At 40.3% G+C, this 25,490-nt stretch overlaps 1 protein-coding gene across 2 annotated transcripts in view; it reads left to right on the forward strand.

Annotated features, from left to right (window-relative positions):
* The window catches only part of TAF4B (TATA-box binding protein associated factor 4b), a 75,720-nt gene that overhangs the window by 41,302 nt on the left and 8,928 nt on the right, over positions 1-25,490 (forward strand). For both annotated transcript variants that reach the window (XM_075084896.1, XM_075084895.1), the window contains exons 11-14: positions 1,701-1,831; positions 7,494-7,619; positions 8,706-8,762; positions 21,183-21,302. In XM_075084896.1, the coding sequence (XP_074940997.1) occupies positions 1,701-1,831; positions 7,494-7,619; positions 8,706-8,762; positions 21,183-21,302 (434 nt within the window). The remainder of the gene's footprint in view (positions 1-1,700; positions 1,832-7,493; positions 7,620-8,705; positions 8,763-21,182; positions 21,303-25,490) is intronic.

The raw sequence follows: 25,490 nt of genomic DNA on the forward strand, positions 1-25,490 counted from the left end.
GTGGGACTAGCGGAAAAGGGAAAAAACAGGTTGAAACTGGTGCCAAGAACCTCTGCTCAAAATTCAGCAGAGCGTTAACCACTCATCTATGGGAAATAGGTATAAGAAAAAATAGAGCTCTACAAAACCATGAAGTTTTTCTATGAAGAACTAGAACGTAAAGTACTTCCAGAATAATTATCTGGTTTGGGGTGTGAAGAAAATTCATTTAAAGATGGAAAATACAAGCCTGGCTGTTTCATGTTTGGCATGGTAGCTGTTCCACATTAATAATGACAATAATAATAATTCATGTCATAAATCAAGTGTTTTGATTGCGAGTAAAGGAATAATGTCAGGGAATACAGCAATTCGGAAAATGAACACACCTGCTCTTGAACCAAGCCCTCTTTGGTTTAGGAAGTGTGTGTGTGGTGGGAGTTCTTGAGGTTGGGGGTAGATTTTTGTTTTGTCTTTAGGTTGCTGTTTCAGTATTCTGATAGTATAGCGGGAAACTGCTGAGGAAGTGTTGAAAGGTGCTTGAGCAAAATGAGCTTTGCACTCAGCTAAGGCACAGGCCAATGCTTACTGGCCAGGAGCAAACAGTGGGAACACTTCGATCAGATCTGGGAAAACGTTTTAGATTCTCCCTGTCTTCTAGGATTGTTACTTGTTTTCTTTTAGAGTAGCAAAGGCAAATGAAATGGATGATTAGGGCTTGTTCTGTACAGTGTACTGTTTATCCATTCTTAACACTCCACTTGGCATTAAATACCAAAATGGGTTTTGAAGGCATGCTGTGTATTGCATCATAAAGTATTACAGCCGCTCTAAATGCAGTGAGGGGCAAGGAAAAGCCCTTCTGATGGGTACAGCGTATGAAGTGTGTGAAACTGCTGCCTGCCACGCCTACCAGAGAAAAGTTGCTCCTGTCCAGGTGTCTTGATGCAGTTGCTTTGAGTGATCGATGGTGTCGACCATGGGAAGTCTTCCCCGTCAGCAGCCTGCAGCTGCAGGAAGGTTGCGGAGGTGATGCCCAGCTCTGGACGCGAGGCTAGGAGAGCTTTGCCTGGAGCTGTCCCCAGCCTCAGTCGCAGCTGCTGAAACAGAGAGGCAGCAGCAGCCTGAGAGAAAAGGTTGAAGGTGATGGCAGGATGACCCTGGCTGGACTTGGTGTGTGCTGTCCGAGCTGCTGCCATGGGATGGTTGGGACTGTCTGCCCTGTGCTGGTTGTTCAAGGCAGGTGAGAGGGTCCCATGTGCCTGGAGTACGCTGCAAAAACCATCCCCACTTGTCGAATAAATGTCATGAGTTGTTAACAAGCACAGTGTCAAGCAGGGCAAAATGTAATTCTCTATTTTTTTTAATTACTGGAATTAACAGAATATGGCACTAATTTCTACAGCTACCACTTCTCCCCCTCCCTGAACATGAAGCTTGATTTGTGTTCTTATTAACTTTGTCCTAGAAATGACCTTGCAAGGAGAGTGGTTCTGGAGGCTAAGTGAAACAATGTCTATATTTTCTGAAGCTCCAGGCTAAGTTTTATTAATGTAATGTCTAAGATCTTTGAAGTTGTGACTTTACCAGGAAAATCATAATCTCCAAACCTTTATTCATAATGGGTATGACTTCCAGGGGGAACAGAATACCTGCTGTGCTAATTATTTCAATTATCAGCTACTACTAAAACACGTAATGGATTTTCTCTGCTTCCACAGGTAAAAGGCATGACATTATGGAACTTAACTCTGATGTTGCGAACTTGATCTCCCATGCTACACAGGAGAGATTACGAGGGCTGCTAGAAAAACTAACTGTAGCTGCTCAGCACAGAGTATCAACCCACAAGGTAAAGGAAATCATTAAGCAAGTTTTGCAGCAAAGCTTTCCTGCTTTGCAGCCTTGAAGGTAAACCTCTTCCAAGTACAGGCACATCATATGCAGTATGTGCATTTTCAGTATCTACCAAAGGCTGGTTTTGTTTTTACTGTTTATAGCCTCTAACTGTTCTTTATGTTTTCCATTCAACTTGTTGGAGAGGTGCTCTTAAAACCCAGTATAAGAGTAAATGCATGCATTTCTCCTCTTCCATAGAAGCAGTGGATGTTAGACAAAAATCTGTCTTGCATGGTAAATGTTAAAGCTATTTTTGAACGGTCTTGGTGGTCGGGTTGATTTAGGGGCTTGTGTTCACTTTTTGTGTTTACTGATGGTGGAACTGCAGTATCGGCTCAATAAAAAGCCTTGGGAAACTGAACTGAGTTTTTTATTTTTAGAAAGTGCTCCATGTGAAGGCAGGGACACCTTTGATCATAAAGTTTCCAGAACTTTTTTCCACCAGGGCTACTTAAGATTCCTTCCTCTCCCTCTTGTGTTAGCTCCATTCAATATAAAGTATATTGGGTTCAAGTGAGCCAGTATCCCTTAAGATGCTTGTATGGTACAAATAGTAAGCAATAACCTACTAGCAGACAAAATAGCTCTTCAAGGCTTTTTGTTGTTGTTATCATTCAATAATAAGATATTAGTCCTTACTTTTTTCAGTATCAAGCTGTTTTAGAAAAATATTTGGAAGTTAGAAGGTGATGAATCTGTCAACTAAGTTTTTTGTTTTGAGGGGGTTTTGGGGGGTTTTGGTTGGTGGTTTTGGGGGGTTTTTTGTTTGGTTGTTTTTTTTCTTCAGGAGCATTATACTTAATGACATTTAACAAGAGCAACGAACTGATAGTATAGGAGTTATTTTTGTACCAAACACTTTTTATAGGCTTTTAAGCACTGAAAGAGCAATAATAAAGAGCAGGAACTATTTGGAAACTTCCAAGTGTTCACAGTGATATCTGGAACAGTTGGAGTATGCCGTTCCTTGCCAGAAGAAAATGCAGTACAAAAATAAAATCAATACTGAAAAAGTATACAGCTTTTTATGAGAAGTCTTTAGAAATCTGCACGTGTTCTGTATTGTTTCTCCAAAGTGGGAGATCCAATAGAGCTCATGAGCAAAAGTGAGGTGGAATCTTAAGTCCTGAGTAAACCAGTAGGACGTAGTGTCTTACAGACACCAAGGACATAATGAAATGTTTTTGGACAGTGGGCTTGATAGGGCCGATTTCTTTCTCATTGAACTGAAGCAATAGAAAAACCGATGGATTTTTTTTCTGATTGAATTGCCAGAAACAATGATAAGACTGCTTTCTTTTCCTCTTTTCTCAGAAGCAAACAAACAAAAAAGTAATGGGCATTGTAATCCTAGAGGCACAGGTACCCTCTTCTGTTAGGAAGATGGTGTTACACTGCAGAGGGAGTGTCCTACAGGATTGTGTTTGTGAGTAATACTATTGTGAGAGATGCTGACAGGCTTTCAGAAATCTAAGTTCACGAACAGAACACTACAGGGGTTTGGAGCCCTGTTATGTATTTATAGATGTATTTACACAGCCCTGTATTCAGTCTCCCCCAGTGCTTGCCCCTGTCCTCTTTTCCCTCTAGGCTATCAGTAGGTGCCAGTGTGTGATGTGGGCTCCATGTATTTTGGAGATTTATCCAGAGCCTTTCCGAGAGGACTGGGTAGTTGCCCTGTAAGGCTTTGTATTGGCCTATCTTAATTACAAAAAGACGGACAGTAATAGGGATAGGGGTGGTGAAACAAAGGTATCTATTGTTAGGGTAGAAGTTGGTGCCAAAAGCCAATAATTCATGGGATCATATTCAGGAAACTCTTCTTCCCAGTTCGCTCAGCTCATGCCTAGCAGCTTACATCTGATGGCTAGTCGTGCAGAGAGAGTTGGCAGGATAAAAGCTGCACACCGTGGCGCCATGTAGACTTGTCAACTTCCGCCCTTTTTTTCTAAACTTGAGAAAAAAGATTATATAACTGGAAGTTACTAACTTAATTAAGGTAAAACCATCACGGTGATCTCTTTACCTGAAGTAGGAATAGCCTTTCAGATTGTTGTAAACTGCTCTCTGTGCTGTGACTCTTGTCGCAGTGCCTTTGTAGGGCCTTGGTAAGACCATAAAGGCAATTAGCTAGCTGGTCTGGTTCCTTGGCTGCTTCCCTCCTGTAATCTGGAGAACTGCTGAGGTATAAGAATATGCATGTGACATAATATGATACCCAAGACCAGAATTAATAATGGCAACTAAACAGTACAATGGTAATAAAACATTTTGGTATGGGTAGATTCAGTACACCATGAGATGACTGCCATGCTCCTATGTTTGGAGCCCATGAGCACATGGCTTCGAGAGGCATGGTATGGTGCTGTGCTATAAACATTGCTCCGTGAAAACATTTTCCCCATGTGCAGTAGCAGTAAAACACCGCAACCCTAAACTGCACTATCTGTAGGGCAATATGGTGTGGCAGCTGCATTGGTTTAAGGGGTCAGCTCTAAATGTAGTGAAGGAGTGAGCAATCCTAGATGTGAAAACAGTAAGCCTCCTCCTACCCACCCTGCACCGCCATCAAACTGCGGAGTGCAGAAGTAACTGATCAGAAGCTTTTCTGTTATTAATTTGGTTTAGGGGTTGCTTATATAAAAGCCAAAGCTTAATAGGCTCCCACACAGTAGCTGAGCCTCTGCAACTGCCTGTGTTCCTGCTCTGTCCTCAGCAAGGCTGTTTAACATGACTTAAACTGTTCAGATTTCATGGGAGAACTGGTCTTTGTGGGATTCTTTCAACTTCTTTCCTGGTGGACTGAAGTGGAGCGCAGCTTCCCTGTATGTGGGTTTTTCCTTTGTGCCCCTGGACACGCAATACATTCCTGGTGTTAAACCGCCAGCGCCTTAATCAGGTTTCAGATTCATTTACAGGTATGTGACAATCTAGGAAGGAAGTTGCAAATTGCAGACAAGGCATATAGCTGTTCCTGGATTTGTTGTCAGCTCTCTTCTCACTGAATACATACCTGGGAATGCTTTGCTTCAATGCTGCATGTTTCAAATATGTGTAAACCCAAGGTAAAAACTTTTGGTAGGAATTAGCTCTGCTTTAGAGCACATCCCTGGAGAAGTCTTGAGTATGTACGTTTCACCTGAAGGAAAAAAAAATTCAGGGGAATGGATTTCATAAGAAGATTGTATAGATGCACTAATGTGCTATTGTGTGAAAGCAATAGCTTCTTTCAGGATAGTGAAGTGAACTCCAGGTTAAATTTATCTCAGTTGAAGTAAAAATGATTTTTTTAACTCAGATATACAAGTTCAGCTTTGGCACGTACAACTCTAACCACAGAGTGTGGTTAATGTGCTTTATTTATCACTAAGTTAAATTCTAAAGTTACAAGCGTAATTGAGAACAGTTTTGTTGGTATTGCACTGTTGTAGCTGGGGACATTTTGGCCTTATGTGAGGAGGTTAAACTGTTATATGGATAAAAACTGAATCCTACTTGCCTTTTCATTACAGTAATGGCTACAAGTTATGAACAGGTACACAATATAATATTTTCTGTCTAAGCAGTTCAGTGCTAAATGATCATGGAGAACAAGTTTCAGTAGGACAAAATATAATTGCAGGTGTTCCTCTTCTAAAAAGACCTGAAATAAGGTATTTTAAAACAGTTGATGATGAGCTGAAATACTGCTATGGATGCACCCGTTTCTTGTCCCATATAAGTGCAAGGTAGTGCTTTGGGTTGAGAGGCTTGCATTCCTAATTGGCACAGGATTAGATTTGACTTGAAAAACCTATCTAACTCTGACTTTGAGCTCTCCAAAGCAAAACACTTTCAAACTTTGGAGGAAATCTTCTGGTAATATGGCTTTCTTCTTTGTCCCTTTAAAAAGATTGCAGCATGGTGGTGTATTATTATAAACTGCTACTTCAAAACAAATTGTACTAATGTACTGAGCATACGCTTTGTGGGGAGCAGTAAAAAAATCTTGAGCAGTAACAGAAGAGGGGTGGAAAGGCTTGGACATTTTTGCAGAGCCACAGACTCTGGGAAAGAAAATCTCCTCAGTTGCAACACATGGTGTGATGTGAGCCACAGTTGGTGATACATGACAATGTGATGGCTCACTGAAAAGGACCAACCTTAATACCAGAAGAAGGATTGATTTCATTCTCTGGCTGGGTTGTGAGAATTCTGGCTGGGAGACAACAGTGACCCACAAGACGACTTTTACTTTCCTCCCAGCTTTTAAAAGTATATGGCTGGGTGTGGGAAGAAGAGCCTGAGTATAGTGTTTGAAAACTAAAAATTTAGCAACTGAAGCCACCGATGGTCCATATACTTAAAATATATCCTTGCCTAAAACATAGCTGTAAAATATGCTGTGCTTATTCCAGAGCAGTTCTGTGTCAAGGTTGCTTCATTGAAGTATGAGACGGGTAGGGTAGAAAGGAGGGTTGCTAAAAGTATATAGTGTGTTTGGCTGGTAAAAGCCCAAGGATAAATTTCTCAGGGAAAGACAAGTTCACAAAGTAAGAGAAGGATGATGATTCTAGACTGTGCATTTAAGAGTGGTGCAAACAGGTGGCACAGACATGCCTCAGCTAGAATGGGCTCCCTACCTTGTTTTGCCTAATGCCCTCTGGCCAACGCATGGCTTAAATAGCCTGTAATTGGAAGAGCAGAATAGTAAAACCAAGCTTTTCACTGCCAGTTGTCCATGTTTTAGATAATTCCTTTCTCTGTCGTCTTTCCTATCTAAAGTAAAGCTGACATTAGACTTCCCAGTGAGGGCAAAAATAGTGTGAAAAATAAAACTATTGTTATTTTTTAGACCAAAAGGTCTTGTTCCAATGCATGCATGTCCAGTCATTGTTGGAACTATTCGTTAGTATTCACAGGCGCAGTTTTGCACAGGGGGCTGGATCAAATGACTTCCACAGGTCACATTTGCCATAAACTATTCTGACTTGAGAGAATCCACCAAAGCAAAAATATGCATTCCTAAAGCTATAATAAACCATATATAACTTATGTCACTTCCCCACCCCCAAGATTCATTACAACTAGTTATAAACCACCCCTCTTCTCCATAAAACCTCTTTTTGGAAATACCAGGTGAGGCTTATTTAAAATTCTGGATTAAATGGCTGAAACTGGACACCAAACACTAGAAACTTAAAATGCCAAATTTTATTTTTTGTTCATCTTTTCTCTTTAAAGAGGAAGGATTATGATGTTCTGCTGCTTTATAATTTTTCTTTTCTTCCTCCCTCTTAACCTTTGCAGAAGACTCTCGTACATATGCTTACTGGATATGAAGTTCTGTTTAAAACAAAATTTTAGCCTTTTTACCTAAAGACTTTGTTGTTATTGTAGCTAATATAGACTACATGTTGCTAATGTCACTTGTTCAATAACCCCTTACTAGTCACAGATGCCAGGAAACATGCCTCAGCGGAGAGATGTGTAAATGACTACCTAGCTCCTGAAGTCTTCCTAGAACAGCATACACTTTTCAGCTTTGAAAAAAGCGTTGTTCTTTTCAGGCTGTTTCCACTGGGTTTATTAGCTCTATAAAAGTCTGGTTGACTGTAACAAACTTCTCTTTCCAGGGGAGTGATAGGTACGTTGTATCTAGTGACACCAGAGCACAGCTGAGATTTCTGGAAAAGCTTGATCACCTAGAAAAACAGAGAAAGGATGAAGAGGAACGTGAAATATTGCTTCGAGCAGCCAAGGTAAGAACTTCACTTCTTGCTTTCCAAGGAAGTAGTGATATCCTTTACACTGGTGAACATATTCAGGTTTCTCCTATTTCTGCTTTAAATGTAGTAACCATTAACCCTGTAACTGGAAGTCCATAATGTTTAGGATAGCTTAGGCTATACAGAAAAGGATTTAAGTTTTTTTACATTCTTTTAAAAAAATAACAGGAGTTCTTTCAAATGTGTGGTGGGGTGAACTCTTCTTTTGAGATTATTCCTACTGGTCAAAATGAAACAAAAGTATTCACATAGCCGTAGACATCCTTCCTGACTCTGTTTCTGGCTCTGAAATTGGTATGTCTTTCTCCGTATCTGTGTATGGCACTGTGTTTGAAAATATGGGTTCACTATGCTTGTATAAGCTGGAGCCTGGTGAGACACGCCGCCCTGCCAGATGTATTGTGTTTTCTGTAGTCAGATCAGAAGGTTAGCCTGGGAGCTAGTACCCTAGCATCTGCAAACCCCTGATGGAGCCACTGCTAGTACGGAATAAGTACCCATCTTTCTTTCCCCTTCCCTCCTCTCAAGAACAGGAGAAAAGAAGAAAAAAGAAAAAAAAGGAAAGGAAAACAAAACAAAACAGTAGATGTTCCTCCATGAGACGTGACTTAATCATTTTCTGTTTGTTGGGGTTTTTTTGGTTTTGTTTTAAGCTGGATTCTGGAGCCCCTTGGGTGGAAGCCTGATCTAGACTTGAAAGAATCGTGTTGTACTTGCACGAGTACGACTCCCTTTCTTTCCTATACTTCCTGTCCTTTTTAAGTGTCTGCTGCTGACATGAACAACATCATGCCTAGACTGGACCTGACTGACAGTGTTAGCATCATTTTCAGCTTAATCTTGCTTCAGGCTAGAGCAGAGGCAGCCGGCCCAGATGAGGAGGGGGGTGCGCGTATGTGCGTGGAGGGGGAGGGAAGCCAGTCTGGATTGAGGCATTCACCCCTGGAGCTAAATCTTTCAATCACCAGAGAAAATTGTCATTTGTTAAATATTTAACGGATACGACAGTGTTTGGATGCCAGTAATTTCTATTCAATCTTTTTCCTCTTCCTTTGGTAGAGCCGCTCCAGTAAAGAAGATCCAGAGACTCTGCGGTTAAAGCAGAAAGCAAAAGAGGTAGGACTTTCCAGTTACCATGCTTGCCTTTGTGTGTTGAGAGAAGGTTGGCAGCCCTGTCCTGGCAATTAGGTCAGGGTTTATTTTGCTGCTGCATACCATTTGTTAGAGGCCTTGGGGAAGGACAGGAACTGCCACAGGCAAGGGCAGTGCTTCAAATGAGGTCAATGAATTATGAGCTCTCTTTTTTAACATTTTATTTTTGTAGTTTCAGTCCTGTCTAGAAACGGTCCTTTGTAAACTGCAGCAGTGCACTTGGTAGGAATATAATGTGGGATTAGGAAAAAAAAAAAGAAACTTTGAGATTTAGCATCTGGGACTGTACAATAGGCTACATTTTTCCAGGGTAATTGTTCGTTTTGTAAATCTGATACTGCTTATAATTCTTTGGCTGGGAGGCGGTACTGGGATTTAGTTTTAAATGGAAAACGCCTCTGGCTTTTAATTTTCTGGGCCCAGCAGTTTTCTGTTCTGGAATGGAGCCCTTGTTTCACACAGTTCATGTTTAGCTGCAGGGGTTTTAGTTTATAGCTTAGACTGGTTAAGCTTTTACTCCCAGAGGCCTCTGCATAGCAACTGTAGAAATCAACAAATAAGTTCATTTATGTCTGCAGCCTCCTCTCAGTAGCTGACTTTTTACATTTCCCAATATCCATTTCCTGACTTTTCTAGCCTGGGAGAAAAAAGCTCCACTAATTGGAGCTTATTTTAATTGAGCCTTAATATTGGATCTCACTGGAGTTGCCCCCAGAGCTACTGGGAACAGAATGAAATGAAAGTACCTAAGGTTGAAGATGTGTGTGCATGTGTATGTGTGTGTGAAATTTTTCACTTGACCTACAGATTCTTTTCCCTGCTGAATAAATCATCAAGCCTGTTCACATTTCTGATTAAGGATCTGACAGCAGACGATAATAAAGACAATTGAGGTGTGAGATGTGTGATACAGAGCTGAAGAAATTGGTTTCTATAGTTACTTGACTGATTTCATGCAATTTTTAAGGATCTTTGTGCTAAATGAGAGTGATTTTCTGAGCAACCTTTTTCCTTAACTGTGCCTCTTGAACTATGAAATTTGTTGTTGCTTAACATTGCTGCACTTGGCTCCTAGGTGCCAGCAGCAGCAGCAGGTTATTTATGAATGCTTTAAAGGCCCTTATTGTTTGGATTAATGTAGGAGCCCAGGCAAAACAAATGGAAATCCAGTAAAATAGTATTAGAATCAATGCTCTGGATTTGCACCATAGTAGAAGAAATTTGTAAAATAAGAGGAGAGAGGAGGAACTTGCTTTACTATCTATATTTTAATTCTTTCTGCATATAACTCTTTCTTCATGCTTACCGTCTGTGAGTACAAAGTTGCCCTAAAGCCCTTCCCGGTTTGCCTCTAGTGCCACCAGGATCAACAATCAGTGGGTGATGCTAATTTGTCTTGTTTTGTAGGTGGCTTTACCTCTGCATCATTCGATTGTTTCTAGAATTTCTTTCTTTTCATTAAAACACTGCAAAGCAATTCATTTATGCAGGTTCTTTTCGCTTTTCCTCTGAACAATAATCTATAGAATCTTTAAAAAAAAAATATAAGTGCTTGAGCTCGCCTCCTTCAGTGCATCTTATCTTGTGCCAGACTAACACAGCCTTCATTGCACTTGCCCTGCATGTTTCTCCACACTGTGCTGCTCCCAGAGTGACATTCTCCAACTGCTTCACCAAAAGGAGGCATATGTGCCTCTTGGGACAATGCAGATGTTTGTGTTGGTATTGCCTTGCCCTCTGTCCTGCTGCTTTGCTCTCCGGAGAATGAGGCAGCCAGAACTTCTCCAGGCTTCACATGCCACATGGGAAACCCACCTTCTGTGCTGAGAGTGCTTTCTTACCTGTGAGACCATCTCCAGCTTGAGTGGAAATGGGCCCAAATGCTGCTGGTCAATTTTGGCACTTTATTTACAGTCTGGAGATAAATGGTCAGCACACATTTACATTAAAAAATGCAAACATGAGTAGAGCTGGAATAAGAGCAAAACAAAAATCAACAAATATACCAAGGCTGAAACTGTTAATGCAGGAGCAGAGTGTATACTGGGATGAAAGCCTGAAAAGACCATTGTCTGTCTTGTGTCGTGAGTGCAGCCTGCTCCTAAGAAACCACACTTGGGAATTTTGGTACCTCTGTCAGCTGGAATTGGATCCATTCAAGACCCACTCCGGTTGAGTATCCACTGGAAAGTCTGATCTGATCCCCCTAAAGTTCTTTAAGAACGAATATGGGTCTTCCTTCCTTAAAGCTGTCTTTTTATGTGTTGATGGTGACCCCCAGGAGAAGGGAGAGGGTGTGGGGTAATGGCACTGGAGCATGTTCTAAAGCAATGTTTCCCAAAACGCAGAGTGTGCATCCTAACAATGAATACTTATAAATCCAGGATGTGCTGTCATCCAGCAGCTGGAGGCAACATCTTAACATTGCTGGAAGTACATCCAGAGACTCGGCAGTGGATTCTTTTATCCAAAAGGCTGTACATAATTGCTGTGACCTTTTCATCCCTTCTTACATGACCTATTGCCTCAAACTTCCCCTATGCTAAGTCATTTACTTTCCTATATTCTTAGTCTATGTAGCTTGCTATGAATAAAGTCTTTATTTACTTCCCCCTTTCACCTGTTTCAGCAGATTTTAATACCTACAGAAAGTGCACATTCCTCCTGAGACAGCTGCAAGGCTTGCCCCTAGCTGCTCCTTTGTGCACTCAAGAATTTTGTCCTTGCTCACCTCATGGGCTAGCTCTTTGTGCAACTGTGTTCCTGAAGTCTGGGTAAATTACCCCTGCTTTTCTTTCAGCCTTATCTGCCACTTCAAGCTGAGACGATACAGTCCTCACATTGTCCCTGATGCTTGCACTTTTAAACCATAACATTTTTTAGGTGCTTTCTGCTATTTCCTGTTCTACTTCCAACTATACACCAGTTACAAAGAAAATGTTCAGTTGATGCAATTCTTGTAGCTGTATTTATAGGTTATCTCTGGCTTCATCCCTTTTCTGAAACGAGCTTACTTAAATTGAGTAGGTGTAGGATACTGAAAGATGCACAAGCATGCCATACGAACAGCGCATCCCAGAAGACCTGTAAAATGTCAGCATTAAACGGTGTGTTCTGTAAATTTAAATATAAACCCTGATCTTTTGTAATTCTGTCTCTCATCTTCAAAAGTGGGTGTGCTTGTAGTATGGCTTCAGGAAGCTTAAGACTCAGGCTGGGCAAACCTTTCAGATTATGCCTGCAAGACTGCTGCTTGGCGTGAGCGAGCAGGTATCGTACTGATAGCATCTTTGCTTATTCCGTAGTGGCTACCTTCATCTCTGCTCTTACCTTGTGGCACATTCCATCATCTATTGGTGGATAAAGGTGAGCAGCCGCATCTTAAACTAGGGGAAGGAGCGTGTGGAGCAAGCACCTGATGGACAGCAGACTTGCCTGCCCCATCCTTGCTCTTCCAGCAGTTCAGTTTAGTTATGACTGTGCAGGTCTTCCCAGTCCCTTGTTCCTGCTGCCTGATGCACTTGTGCATTTTACTGTTATGATTTTGACACAGATATCACAAGACGGCAGCAGATGAGATGCTGAGAAAATTCAATACCTTTAGCATCAACTGACTGGGAGGAAAATAGCAAACCCTAGTGTTTTTTGTAGAGACAAAACACACCCCATCAAAAACACTGAGAAAAAGTCTGCATGATATTAGTGAGTTCCTGGGTGCTATGTATTAATGACTGAAATTTAGTTGTTCTGTAGCATTGTTTTTCAAAAATAAGCTTTTTTTTTTTCTATTGCATGTGTCTGCCTTCTTTCCCTTATTTCCTCTCACGTTCTCAGATAACAAGTAACTGTAACCTGATTCTTTGAATGCTACTCTCTCTACTGATTCCAACCCACATTTGCAAGCTGTTTGTTTTCTTTTTTCCCCACACCTTTTGTGCTGCTTCTGTATTTAGTCTTCTGGAGCTAATGGTTCAAATTCTTTAAGACCACTCTTGTGGCAGGGGAAAAGGAGACCTCCCTAGTTAACCATAACCTCTCAGAAAAACCAAACAAAATGCTGTGAGCAAAATAAGATCTCATTGCAATCAATTGGCTTTTTATGAGCCTTCGGTGGCATCCTGAGAACTTCTGCTTAATTATCTGATTTATATTATCTTTATTATTCTATAGTGTTTCTTACCTGCTTCTGCATGTTTTGAAAAAAAAAAAAGCATGATTATTGAACAGACATAGATTTTGTTACCTGCAGCATAGCCCTATAAATAGCAAAGAGCTATCATGAGAGATTCAGTGTATTACAAATCTTAGAAAGTCAGGGATGGAAGTCCTGTAACGTGTTAGATTATTGGGCAAACTGAAAAGTGAACCAAATCCCTGTTTATGTGGCATTCCTCTTGGTGTTTTGAAGGAGTGTAAGAAAAGAACAACTGAGATACCGCATTAGATACTGTAAAACAAGCTGGCTGGGAGACCACAGCAACTATTTTTATGTAGCAAAAACCAAAAGCCACCCCCCCACCCCAACCTCCATTAAGCCTCTTGAATTTTCAAATAGCCTTTTCTAAGTTTCTCTGAGTGACTATAATGGACACGTAACCATCTGAAAGTATGGCCTTGGATTAGAAACTTGCTAATAAAGGAAATTTTAGGACTAAAAGTACAACAAAAAGAATATAATGGACAGCCAGAGAGCTCTTTGCCAAGAATGAGTGTTGGATGGACTGCACAATGCAGTGGAGAAACCTGCAGTTGGAAGATAAGTCTTAAACACTCTTTAGTTTTGAGACCTCAAGAGTGAGTGAATGAATATGCAGTGTTACAGCAGCTGAAAATAATTCAAAACATCGTGGGTTTGGAATAACTACTTGGTTTTAAAGTAATGTCTTGCAAGGGCTGGACACTGTCCTGTTGTGATAACGCAGGTCTGCTGTCAGTCATTGAGCAGTCTTCTCACACACGATAGCATCTGAAACAAAAACTACAGAACATACTGCTGTGTGGTGTGCTGTAGCCTTTTCTTGGCCTTGCAACAAAAGTAGCCTGGGCTGTGTCTGAAAGCACACATAGAGAGCTTGGTGCTGGATGCTAGACACCCATGAACTTCTCTGGGCCTCCAAGTAGGGCAAATTGATGAGACTGCACAGGGGAAAGCATCCTCCAAATGTTCTGGAATACACAGACATGCATCAATAATCGTTAAACAAAACAAGACCTAGTGGAAGGAAATAGACACTCCATACTTGGGAAATCCTTAACAAGAACAGGCAAAATTAGGAGTCAAGTAGTCATTGCACCCTGGACTCTTAAATTCTGTGGGGACCTAGTTATTTATATATTGGAGAATGTCAAATATCAACTGAAGGGATTTTTTTTTTCCTATGGATAGATTATTTCATGTTTATACTGGAAAAAAATTCTGGTTTTCTCCAAAATATCTTGTTGCACCTTTTAGTTCTAGACAGAGGAGGCACCTGGTCTTGGGGACACAGCCATGGTAGGGGCTGTTCTGCCACTGGAATATGTATGAGGAATATAAACCTGAAAGAAACCTACAGTATTACATACAGTGCTATTATAAGTTAGGAATGCATATCAAACCAGTGCATGCTATTCTGCCTTTCTGCTGTTAAATCTAAATTACAACGGAGGGAAAAGTCAGTTGAAACTAATTGTATGGCTAATTAAAACAGTTTGAAAGGAAGCAATTGCAAGAAGAGAAATTGCATTATAGGCAAGAGGGGAGAGGATGATAAATGTTTAAATATGCAGCCTTCAAATGTCAGTTTTCCTCAGAGAATGTCCCCCATATGAGAAGTCTGCTATTCAGCCGCATTCAACCTGTGGGGCAGAAAATTTTGTATAGGAAAGATAGAGGCTGGAGGCAGTAGTGCTCATTGAGCTTTATGACAACCAGTACAAGAGGCTTGGGATTGAAAACAGATTTTTAAGGTTTATTTTTAATTTTCGTCACAAGTTCCTTAAAATGCTTAAAGAGAATATGAAAGAATTGGAGTTCCTTTTTTCCAAAGACAATGAAGGGAGAAGTGACTGGGAGCAGCAGAAAACTTTCAAAGCACTAAATGAAGGACACAATGAAACCCAGTGAAACTTTGAAAAAGATGGTCAGAAAAAAGGATGGATAGAAAGAAGAGAGAGAATTCAATTCAGTGAGTTAAGTGACCCCACTTAAAAGGTACCTCAATATTTAATTCTTTAAAAATATACAGTAAAGACCCATGTGGGTGTTCAGGTTCCTTTTTCACTGATGCAAGATGGAAAAAAGTATTAATATTTGGGCACAGTTGCTTTGACTAACTTTGAATTTTAATATTCATTAATTTGTTTAATTTCTTGATTGTGGAAGCTGAAAGAGTCAGGGGCTTCTGCCTCTTTTGTGTGCTTATATTCCTTGCTTCACCACCACCACCACCCCCGCAAGTCTTATACAAATTCTTGTTCATCTACTTTAGTGCTTTTATTACTCCTGATGTACTTATTGCTGGATAGCACACATAACCCTTAGGCATACATTAACTTGTCTTCAGCCTCCCCTGGTTTCCTCTCCTGCCAGTTCTCTGTTACTTTAAATATTTATTTAATCTGTCCCGTACTCCCTCAGCCTACAATGTCATATGTGGAGACATCCCCCCCTTTTTCCTTGATATTAAACCCAGTATCTCGTACATATGCTTTTTAGTCTTTCCCTTATATTATTTATAACCAAGTCCAGAACTGTGGTGTTTAGCTTCCCCATACGTCTTACCATCATTTCTTCTGAGCTCGTTTACATCCATATGGCTGTATTTATTTGTTATTGTATTGCCAAGACTGTTTTGGGGTGGTTTTTTTTCTAAACATAAATTCCTAGCACTTAAATCTGAGTAGTGGAGAAAACAAATCTCTCTTAATTTATTTCCTAGTACTTTACATATTGAAGCTCCTGCAGAAGTGGGCAGTGGTATGAATTTCTTGAGATGCATGTCATCTGCAAGCATCGTGCTGCACAAGTGCCACATGTCCGGGCTTTTCTTTAACCTCAGACCTGTTACTGCTCTTTGAGCCCTGGCTAATACAGATGCTTAATTTCTTGTGTCTATCTTTAGAGAAATCTATTTAGGTAACATTTAGGTAAAACTATTCTTGAAAATCTGGAGAGTAAAGGTTTCATGTGTGTTGTCTTCTATGACAGCTTATACCAAATACCCTGTTCTGCTTTGGGTACTTTGTGACTAGATGTGAGGGTTTTCGTTACTCTTTTTCAAAGGTGAGTATGTATTCACCTGGGTAGCTTTTCCATTTCCCCCGCTTTGATAATACAGCCACCTGCTGCTGTACACATTAACAATTAGCTGGTGTGAATTAGTTGACTTTGTAGTAGAGTATACTTCTTCCTTTATTCAGTTGTGTTTAAGGGATTCTTCCTTGCAGTGCTTAGGGAAAATCTTGCAAGATTTGTGTAACTTGAATTATTGGAGCTCTGATAATGCTACCAACCGCGTGTCATGTACTTCGTAACTGAAAGGGTTTAAAACCAACTTGCAGTATTGCTTCAAAAAAAAGTCTCAGCATCTCATAGCTAAAGTACTTCTTGTCATCTTAAGCAAGTTGAAATTTAATTTTTAATATTAAAATGCCACAAAAATGTCATCTGTGTAGTAGTAAAAATAGATTTTGCATATTTTCTGAAATGTGCAATAAGAGATATAAATGAGATAGAATTTCTGTGAGCAGGAAAAGAAATATATTTCTCAGTAGAGGATTGAGCAAAGAACAGAGAGGTCAATTTTAAAACCTTTCATTTTGTGTGATTACAGCCATGCTGCAAATGCCATTTCACTATAAGGGAGGACTTTAAAACATACCTTACTTCTTGATTTGTGCTGCAGGTCAGATTAACTAAAATGCTTATTGTGTCACCCTAGAGATTCCTGCTTGCTGCAAGACCAGACTTTAAACCCTATTTTTATTATTAAAAAAGCCAGCAGCAACAAAGACTATTTTACAAGTTCTGAAACGTTTTCATAGCAATTTGATCTTTTTACACACGTTTTTAGAACTCTTTGTACTGCAATTCTTAGCAATGTAAAAATTGGAAAGGAGGGAGAAGGAGCATGAACATTCATTTGCCTCTTGCCTGGAGACTGTCCCCTCTCACTGCCCTTCCTGAGGAGTGAATTTTGAGCAGAACGTATGTTGGACTCCTGTGTTGTGGTGGGACAGCAGCATCTTTCAGCAGATGTAGGTCAGGTTAAGGGGAAACCTGCTTGTTTGTGGCTCCAACGTATGGTGCAGGCTCCCCCTGCTCCTCTTGAATTGCTGTTACACGCTCCTGCATTCAAGGGAAAAAAATTATCTGTTTTCAAGATACAAACCTGGGTATGACAGTTCCTATTTGTATCCTAATATAGTCAGAGACGCCAGTATTAGTAAAACTGGCCCCTAGAAGGGAAAAAATACTAGATGCAGCTTCTCTATGTTATATTTTAAGAAAGTGTATGTACTGCTTTTACTGTCTTTCACTCGCTGCACTGATCTTTCTGCCCTAACTTGTGTGCTACAAAACTGTCTGTTAAAGGCAGATTTGACTTAACATAGTTGCCTCTTGCTCTTCCCTAAACTTGTTTAGGAAAGTCTGGCAGAAGTTAGCCAGCCAGTATCCTCAGGTATCCCTTGATGTTATCTGCCTGTCTTCTCCTTATCCTGTGCTTTTTAACTGCCCGCACAATGTTTGGACATTTAATCTCACACTTTTTAATGGAACAAAACTTGATGAGGAGATGATTTCGCTGGCTTCAGCAGGGTAATTTGGATGCCTGCCCATATCGCTTAATGGGGATCTGTTGAGTCCATTATGGAGATTGAGTGTTTAAATTCATTTGTCTTAATTATATTCTCAGAAAAATCCCCAAGATGTCTAGAATGCAACAAGACTATGATTTCTTTTTTTCTTTCGCTCCAAAACCCTGGTGAGATTCTGCCTGATTTGAGAAATCTTTTGACTGGTTACGAGGTGGTAAATGCGCTGGGAAGAGTAGATGATGGTAATGAAATGAGTTTCCAGCATTGTCTTGGGAACTCCATGGTCAAAGATGCATCGATTCTGTTTCTAGAAAGCGCATCTTTTTTATACCATCCACCAAGTATCATCCCATTTTTCTGTCTGTGGGTTTTCTGCCAGCACTGCCCTCCAGCAGCAGTGCTTGCTCCTGCAGGGCTTCTGGATGGACAGCATGCTTTGTCAGCTTGAATTATGATGGGTAAATAGTGATGGTGCCCAGGCACTACCCAGTTCTCAGCCAGAGGAACATTCTGGTACTCCACAGGGAGGCACTCCACCTACCCAGTCCCCTCTACCCTGTGCTGATGCCAACCCAAAGCCGCTTCAGTATTTAACTCATAGCTCTGCCTTGTGTCCTCAGTCTTTACCATGGCTGCCCATCAACATCAGCTGTAAAAAGGAGAGCGGGGTCTTATTTCAATGCTGCTTCAAGCCAGCGGCCAAATATTCAGCAGCCACCTGTTTTTGGCATGTCTAACTGAAGTGAAGCTGGTTTCCATGTGTTTTGTTAGGGTTGAGGAAGGGGGGGGGGGGGTATGATATATTCTCTAATGACTCCTAGGGATGGAGCACAAGGTTAGGCTAATAACGGCTTTTGTTTTGGTTTTGTGGTTTTTTGTTTGAAGCTTAATGGCTTTAGAAATCCTTTTCATTTTAAGTGTAATAATTCTTAACAATAAAGCAAATCATCTTTCCCCTTCTGGTTTTCTTTGCCACTGGAGCCTTTTGGAATTTAATCTGTCCCCAGAGGGATGCCATGTGCATGGCATGTTGTAGTGCTTCTTCTCGCGGCAAGAAGACTGTGGTGTACATGCGACCACTGTGATGACTCAACTACACGGCTATCAGGAAGGTGTACTTCTGTGGGGATGCTCCGTAGCTGCCTGTAAGTGGGGGTGGCTCCAGGTGTTGGAGGCCTGGGCAGCTGGGGCTAGAAGCCAGCACATGCCTCTGCTAAAGAATCCCAGCGTTTTATTGCTCCTGATTAATCCAGGGAGTGATAAAGACATCACATAAAAATAGTTTCTAAGCCTCAGTGTTTCACAGAGTTTGTGAAACTTCAAGTTATTTTTTGAGATTTTGTCTTATTTTCCCCCGTTCCTGATTGGTTGCAATGTGTTCCTGAATATAAATAAGCATATTTAAGACTGAGATTAAAGGGAAATTTATCTTAAACATCTTATGCAAGTAGGCCAGCTGGAGGTAATGTCAGAGAATGGCAGAACTGTAATTTTCAAGTTTAAGGGATGTAAAACCTTACAGTCTCTAAAATATTCTTGAAAGCAATACTATGAAAAAGATAAACAAACAAAAAAAAACATTCAGACCTAAAGTAATTCTGGTAAATACGGTTATAAATGTTTATACTGCACACAAAAGCAAGAATTGTGTGTGTGGTAAGTCAATGACGGTATCTAGCGTTGAAGAAATACTACATTTCTATAAGGAAAAGCCTACATAGTGTGATCAAAGCTGACTTGCAAATGGTGTTGTTTTCATAACTGAATCATTTGTCTCATCTACAAAGAAAAAACAAAAGAAAACAAAGAACCCCAACTACTCTCAAGATACAGATGTCAAAACTTGCATTCCCTGATTTCTGTTGAAAAATCTGGAGCATGTGTTTAGTTTGAGTCTTACAGGGCAGGATGTCCTTTTAGGAAGCTTGCACTCAAATACCACTTTTCTTTAAAAAGTTGCACTACTTGATGTGAAACTGCCAGTATCACTAAAGTAAGAATGAGTCTACTTATCTGAAGTTAAATAATACTTCCCCCCCACCCCCAAAAAAAAAAAAAAAACAAAGCCCAAAACAAACAAACACAAAAATCCCATCAACCAAAAACCCAAACTCTCAACAACAAAAAAAAGCTGCCCAGCCCCCCTGCTTCCAAACCCCATGGTATTTTTTGTTGTTGTGAATTATTTAAGTAGGATCAAGTGGGGGAGTAATGCTGTGTAAGTGCTAAAAGCTCAGTTCTTACTAGCTGAATTTCTCTTCTCCAAGTGGGATCTCAGAGCTAAAAAGCAAGCAAAACCATAGTATATTGCAAGCTTAGTAAGCAAGATATCTGTACTGACTGAATGAGGAATTCCAATTAGTTGGTTTTTTAAAAAATTTTTGATTTGCGGGGTTGAGGGAAGGAAGGAGAGTTGGATGCTTTGCCACCATGATAAGGCTGTTTTTTGTTTAAAGACATGGACGTGCATGAATGTGGAGAATACCCATTCAAACAGATTTTGTAAATCCTGGAATTGGGGAGAACATAGGCTAAGGACCTGTTTTAGTTGCATGTCAGACCATTTAAGGATTAACATCAAACCTAGAGGTTTGTCCTTTAGGACAAACTCAACCTGAGTAAATAGAAAAGCTTCCTTCTCTACAGAGAGAGAGTGAGAAGTGTACTCCCTTCCACCCATGCTCCAAGCTGGACAGCTGGTGGACCTGAAAGCAGTGTGGTTGCATTAGCAAGGTGGTTGGTCCAAGCTAGTAAGTCTATTAGCAGACTTGACTGGCTTGCGCTCCAGAGCAGCTGGTGTCTACAGTTGTCGGACAGAATGAAGTAGTAAGTACTCTGAAATGCAGAGATAAAACTTTTTTCTTAAATCCTCTTGACTGTGTGTTTCTCTCCCATCCTAAGTTTACCTAACCCAGGTGGAGGTTGTTTCTAAGGATTTTTTGAGTTGAATGGTTTTTGGAGAAGAGTGAAAAAAAAAATATGTTGTGTATCTCTTGCTTCAGATATGCCTGAAGTTGAAATATGTACTGGGAAAAGAAAGAATATCAGTGAACTGGCAGTTGTGCTGTTCAGCTGGATAATAGGGTGTTTCAGAATGGCAATATCGAGTGCTGGGTTCAGGTAATACAGTGTGAAGAAATTGAGTGTCTGCAGTGCAGTCATAAATTGAGATTTTGAATTAAGAATATGCCCGGTTCACAGAACATGGCAACTTCAACTCTTAATACACTAATCCAGCTTCATAAACCAGTTCTGATCAATTATTTTCTGTTAATCAGAAATGGCAAGGCTTATGAGCTAAGGAACCAGCAGCAAGGCTCTGTTAAGGCTGCAATGGTACCACAGTGCAGTCCCCATATGCTCTTACTTACACGGTGCTATCTCTAGGGCCATTAGCATTTCAGGGCTCTAAGCATGACTGAGTACTGGAATCTGTCAAAAGTGTCCAGAAAGTCAGGAAAAGATATTGTGAAATACATAGTTTCAGTAGCGACTGCAGAGCTGTCTGAAGCTGCCACAAAATGAAGGAGACCTTTAGGATATTGTATAATATAATTAATGTAGATGTTTTCTTTTTTAAATTAGATGCAGCAATTGGAGTTAGCACAAATGCAACAAAGAGAAGCTAACCTCACAGCTTTGGCAGCCATTGGACCAAGGAAGAAAAGACCATTGGATTCATCAAACGTTGGATCTGGGTTAGAGGTACGGAGATGACTTGCATGTTGTTGTACCTTCATACTGAATTATTTTTTTATCCTTCCCTCTAGGAAGCAGTGAGAATTTTCTTACACGAAATGGCTGGTTCCACACTACAAGAAAATGAGTCCATGTGTTAGATACTTGAAAGAATTGTTTCTGGTAAATTTGATGGGGATGTTTAATTGTGTGTTGTAGGAAGAAGTGTGGGTAAGAGCACTGCGTGTGACGTACTGAATGAAATGATGGCTCAGAGAAACTTCCATCTGCAGTGGAGGGTCACAAAGCTGTGGTGGTCTTCCACAGCAGCTAGTTGTCATGGCCTCTCAGTTGAACTCACCATGGCTGTTTTGGATGGCTCTTGAAATGGCTTTTGCTTTGACATTTGCCTGTGGATTCTTTTCTGTGCACAACGTATAGAGACTCTTTCCAAATATACTGTGAGTTTGCCTTGGCTGGGTCCCCCCCAAAAAAGCCATCAATCAGTAAATAAATAAAACGAGACCACTCAGTTCCTGCAATGAGCCAGATCACCTTTTCTGACTTATGCTGCATTTCGAAAGTACCTTGAAGGTGCTTTTAACAAATCTTGGTCTGAACAAATCTCTTAATGTTGTGCTGGCGATTAACTGTTTCTGGGACCTGGGAAGCTTATGGGGCTGCAGAAGCCCTTTCCAAGGAGACTGACAGCCTACTTCTGTTAGAGATCATCATCTTGGCTGGAGATGGGAGAAATGTGTTGCGGGCTGTCATTCAAGTGTTGTGGCCAGTTTTGCCCCTCTTTCTCATGAAGCCTCAATGTTGCTCAAGTGAATGGCTGGTTGGCTTGTGACCCAAGCACAGTGGACAGAAGCCTGGAAAGTAACTCTTGTGTGGGAGAAGTGGTGATAAAGTTGTCCTTTCTGACAAACCTTTAATCTTTTTCATTCCTGTGGCCTAGGAAGTTTAAATAGATGCTAGTGTTGAAAATACTCCTGTGTTTTTGCATACTGGAGCCTGGAATGACCTTGTATAAAGGTCAATTATTTGCAGTGTAACAGAGAGGGGTATCTATCCTGTAGGTTTTCCCTCAGCCTGGACTGTGACAAGAGACCTCTCTAAGGAGGTGATGTAGACTTGTTTCTCTGATAGATTTTTTTTTTTTTCCTTCTGACACAGAGACACAATTAGCTCCTTGAATGCCCCGTTTACTGCAAGTGAACTGAAGGAATCTATATCTAAACAAGCTGCAGAAAGCAGCGTTCCCAGCTTTTGAGCAGCTATTCTTCACTTCTTTGAAGTTTTTTATTGCTGTTTCCTATGAGGCTGAAGGTATAGTTTTTTTTTTTATAATACCGCTGGGAAAACTTGAAAAAAATAAGTCTAGCACAAGAACAGTTTTGCCCATCCTCTTCTCCTCTTCCCCCAAGCTTCTATCGAGTAACTATTCCTGTTCTTCGTAGTGGTTTTCTGTAATTATTGCCAGATTTGTTTCTGAATATTTAAAAAGTCTGCCTGTTAGGTACTTTTCAGTTCTTTCTCATCATCTGCGGTGTGTCTGCTTTATTAAAAGCTTCACGAGATTGTGCCAAAGTGAGACAGATAAGTGTTGCTATTATTGAAAGTTGGTGATCCATTATTTACATTGCCAGTTTAAAAGAACGTGGACATAAGGTGCCTAAAACTGACGATAAACCTCGGCAGTATTTCATTGTCACAAATTCAACTGCTGTGTTTTAAGATGCTTCTCATATACGTTGCCTTACTAGACTGAGTTGTAAGGGCAGTAAGTGAAAGTAATTCTGCCACTGAAACTACTTTTGTTTCTCGCATGCAATCTTGCATCCCGGTGCCTAGTACTTAGGCTTCATGCTACCAGAAAGCAATTCTCTGCAGACCTTTTTTCTTTTTTGTGAAATTATGCAGGATAGCAAACTTGAGAAGGATGTTTAGACTTAAACGTTTAAGTGTCCCAATGTATCTGAGCAGAATTTATAAAAGGCTGAAGACTTTTCATGTAGAATAAAGAATGGTTTTGACAAACACTCTCTCAAGAAGCAGAACATTTGTAATACATTCATGATAACATGGCAAAACATTCTGAGCAGTAAACAACATTCCATTCTTCAGAGATGAAAGGAGGTCTTTGAAACTGAAAGCAAGTACAATATGGCCTTAGGCTGATGCACATTTGGGCATCTTCAAAATCATCTTTTCGGGCAACCTGTCTGAGAACAATTTAAACAGGCAGGATGTACTTTCTCATTTCAAATTGCAAATACAGACAGTTTTACTCTCAAGTAATCTTAAATGCCAGAACCTCCTGACTATGCACTGGCAAGGAGTAAATCTGTGCATAATACTCCTGTGACCTTTTTTCTTTTTTTCTTTAAAGCCTAATATCTTGGTAGACGGGTGTGATGGAAGAAGCTATTCCTGAATATGAATGATCCTATGACAGTATTAAGTGAAATCACTGATGCTAACTGCGTTATTTAACTAAGACTGCAACTTTCCTTGGATAGTGTTCTTTGTATAATGTTTTGTATCTCTTAAATCTGTGTCAGAGCGAAGCTGACTCTCTTCAGCTTCTTTTTATCATTGCCTACTGCAATAATTAAAAGAAAGGAATTGTTTCAAGTCATTATTGATGTAACTGAAGCCCTGAGGTATTTGGGCAGACATGGAAGAAATAATCAGTTACAGTATGTATTTAAATAGAGAAACTCTGTAAGCAAATTTGTTACATATTTGCCTTTCTTTATTCAGTACCAAAATGTAATGGGTACTGGAAGAATGCAGCTCAAGAGACTGGGTTGGTGTGGATCTGCTACCTTCTGTTGCAGTAACAGTAAGTGTGAAGGGCTAAGAACAGCATTTTGTTAGCATACCACGTTTGTTTTCTCAACAAATGAGCATCTGTGTTTAAACCAGGATGGTTCTTCAGCCCTAGATATCTGTTTCTCCACACTCTGCCATCTGGCTTTGCACCTCTTCCAGAAAGTCTTTTTCTTAGGATAGTTGGATGCCTGGTTCCTGCACATTCATCCTATCTTGCTCTCTGAAATTCTGCTTTCTTTACTTGGTCTTTTCAGGAGACCTGTTATGGGTTGTTTTAATCTGGGAACTAGAGCATGTGGTGACACGAGCATGTGCTTTACAGCTAGAAGCCTGCATACCAGCGGCCACATCACCTCATAGTGTGGCGGGTAACAAGTAAAAGAAAGAGGTTTTTGCCCAGAGGGGTGTTTATCAACTGATTTGGACCTAAAAACAATAATAAAAGGGTAAACTATATTTTGCCATGATTATTACTTGAAATAGCAGTAGAGGCAGATCCGTGATGATCATGGAATGAAAATGTAAGGCTCATGCTCTAGGCCTAATTAAGGAAAAAAAAGACATCAGTATAATGGGAATTCTTTTCCCCTTCTAGCTAGAAACACTGGTTTTGGAAGTTTTGCATGTTCTTTTCACTGCAACTTAACATTTGAATGGTATTGTTCAGAACAAGTAATTTGAGAAAGCCCTGGTAAGAAAATCCCTCTATTGTGAAAATGTGTTAATTGGAGCTACTTGTATTCTAGAGGTGGTAATATCTTCATCTCTCTCATTCTGGTCCCTCTGGACACTTTTGGATACAATGAGAGGGAGAGGCCTTTGGATTTGATTCATATGTGTTTTCGGGTTTTTGTATTTGTTACCCACCTCTTCTCCTCCCCCATTTTGGGGACATGTGGTGAACAGTAATGAATTAAAGGGTGGGAAGAATTGAAAAAATAACTCATCCTGAGAAGGGAGAACACTTCTAAAAAAAATCACAAAAAAGTAAACTTGAAGCCACAGACTTATTTTCCCAACTCTGTATTCCATTTCATAGTTTTTGTTAGTTCGTAACATTCCCCATAATGTTTTCAATGCTGAGAAATAGTCAAGAATTATTTTGGATTAAGTCTTACTGCTTTTCTGATGACAAAGCTATTTTGGAAACAGCTTTGTCTCATTGTCACTGCAACTGGAGTCTTAGAAGTTTGAAAACCCTCACAGATATTTAAAGCTTTTTTTTTTTTTCCTGTGAGGAAACAGGCTGCAGTTCTGAGCCCTTAAACTTTCTTTCCTTCTATCCAGAGGTGACCCAGATCCAAGGCCATCTTTAGCCTTGAACTAAGAGCAGTATATTTGTGTGGTATCATGCAGTAGGGAGGAAAAAAGTCT

The sequence above is a fragment of the Phalacrocorax aristotelis genome, chromosome 2, assembly GCF_949628215.1.
Source record: "Phalacrocorax aristotelis chromosome 2, bGulAri2.1, whole genome shotgun sequence".
NCBI classification, from domain to species: domain Eukaryota; kingdom Metazoa; phylum Chordata; class Aves; order Suliformes; family Phalacrocoracidae; genus Phalacrocorax; species Phalacrocorax aristotelis.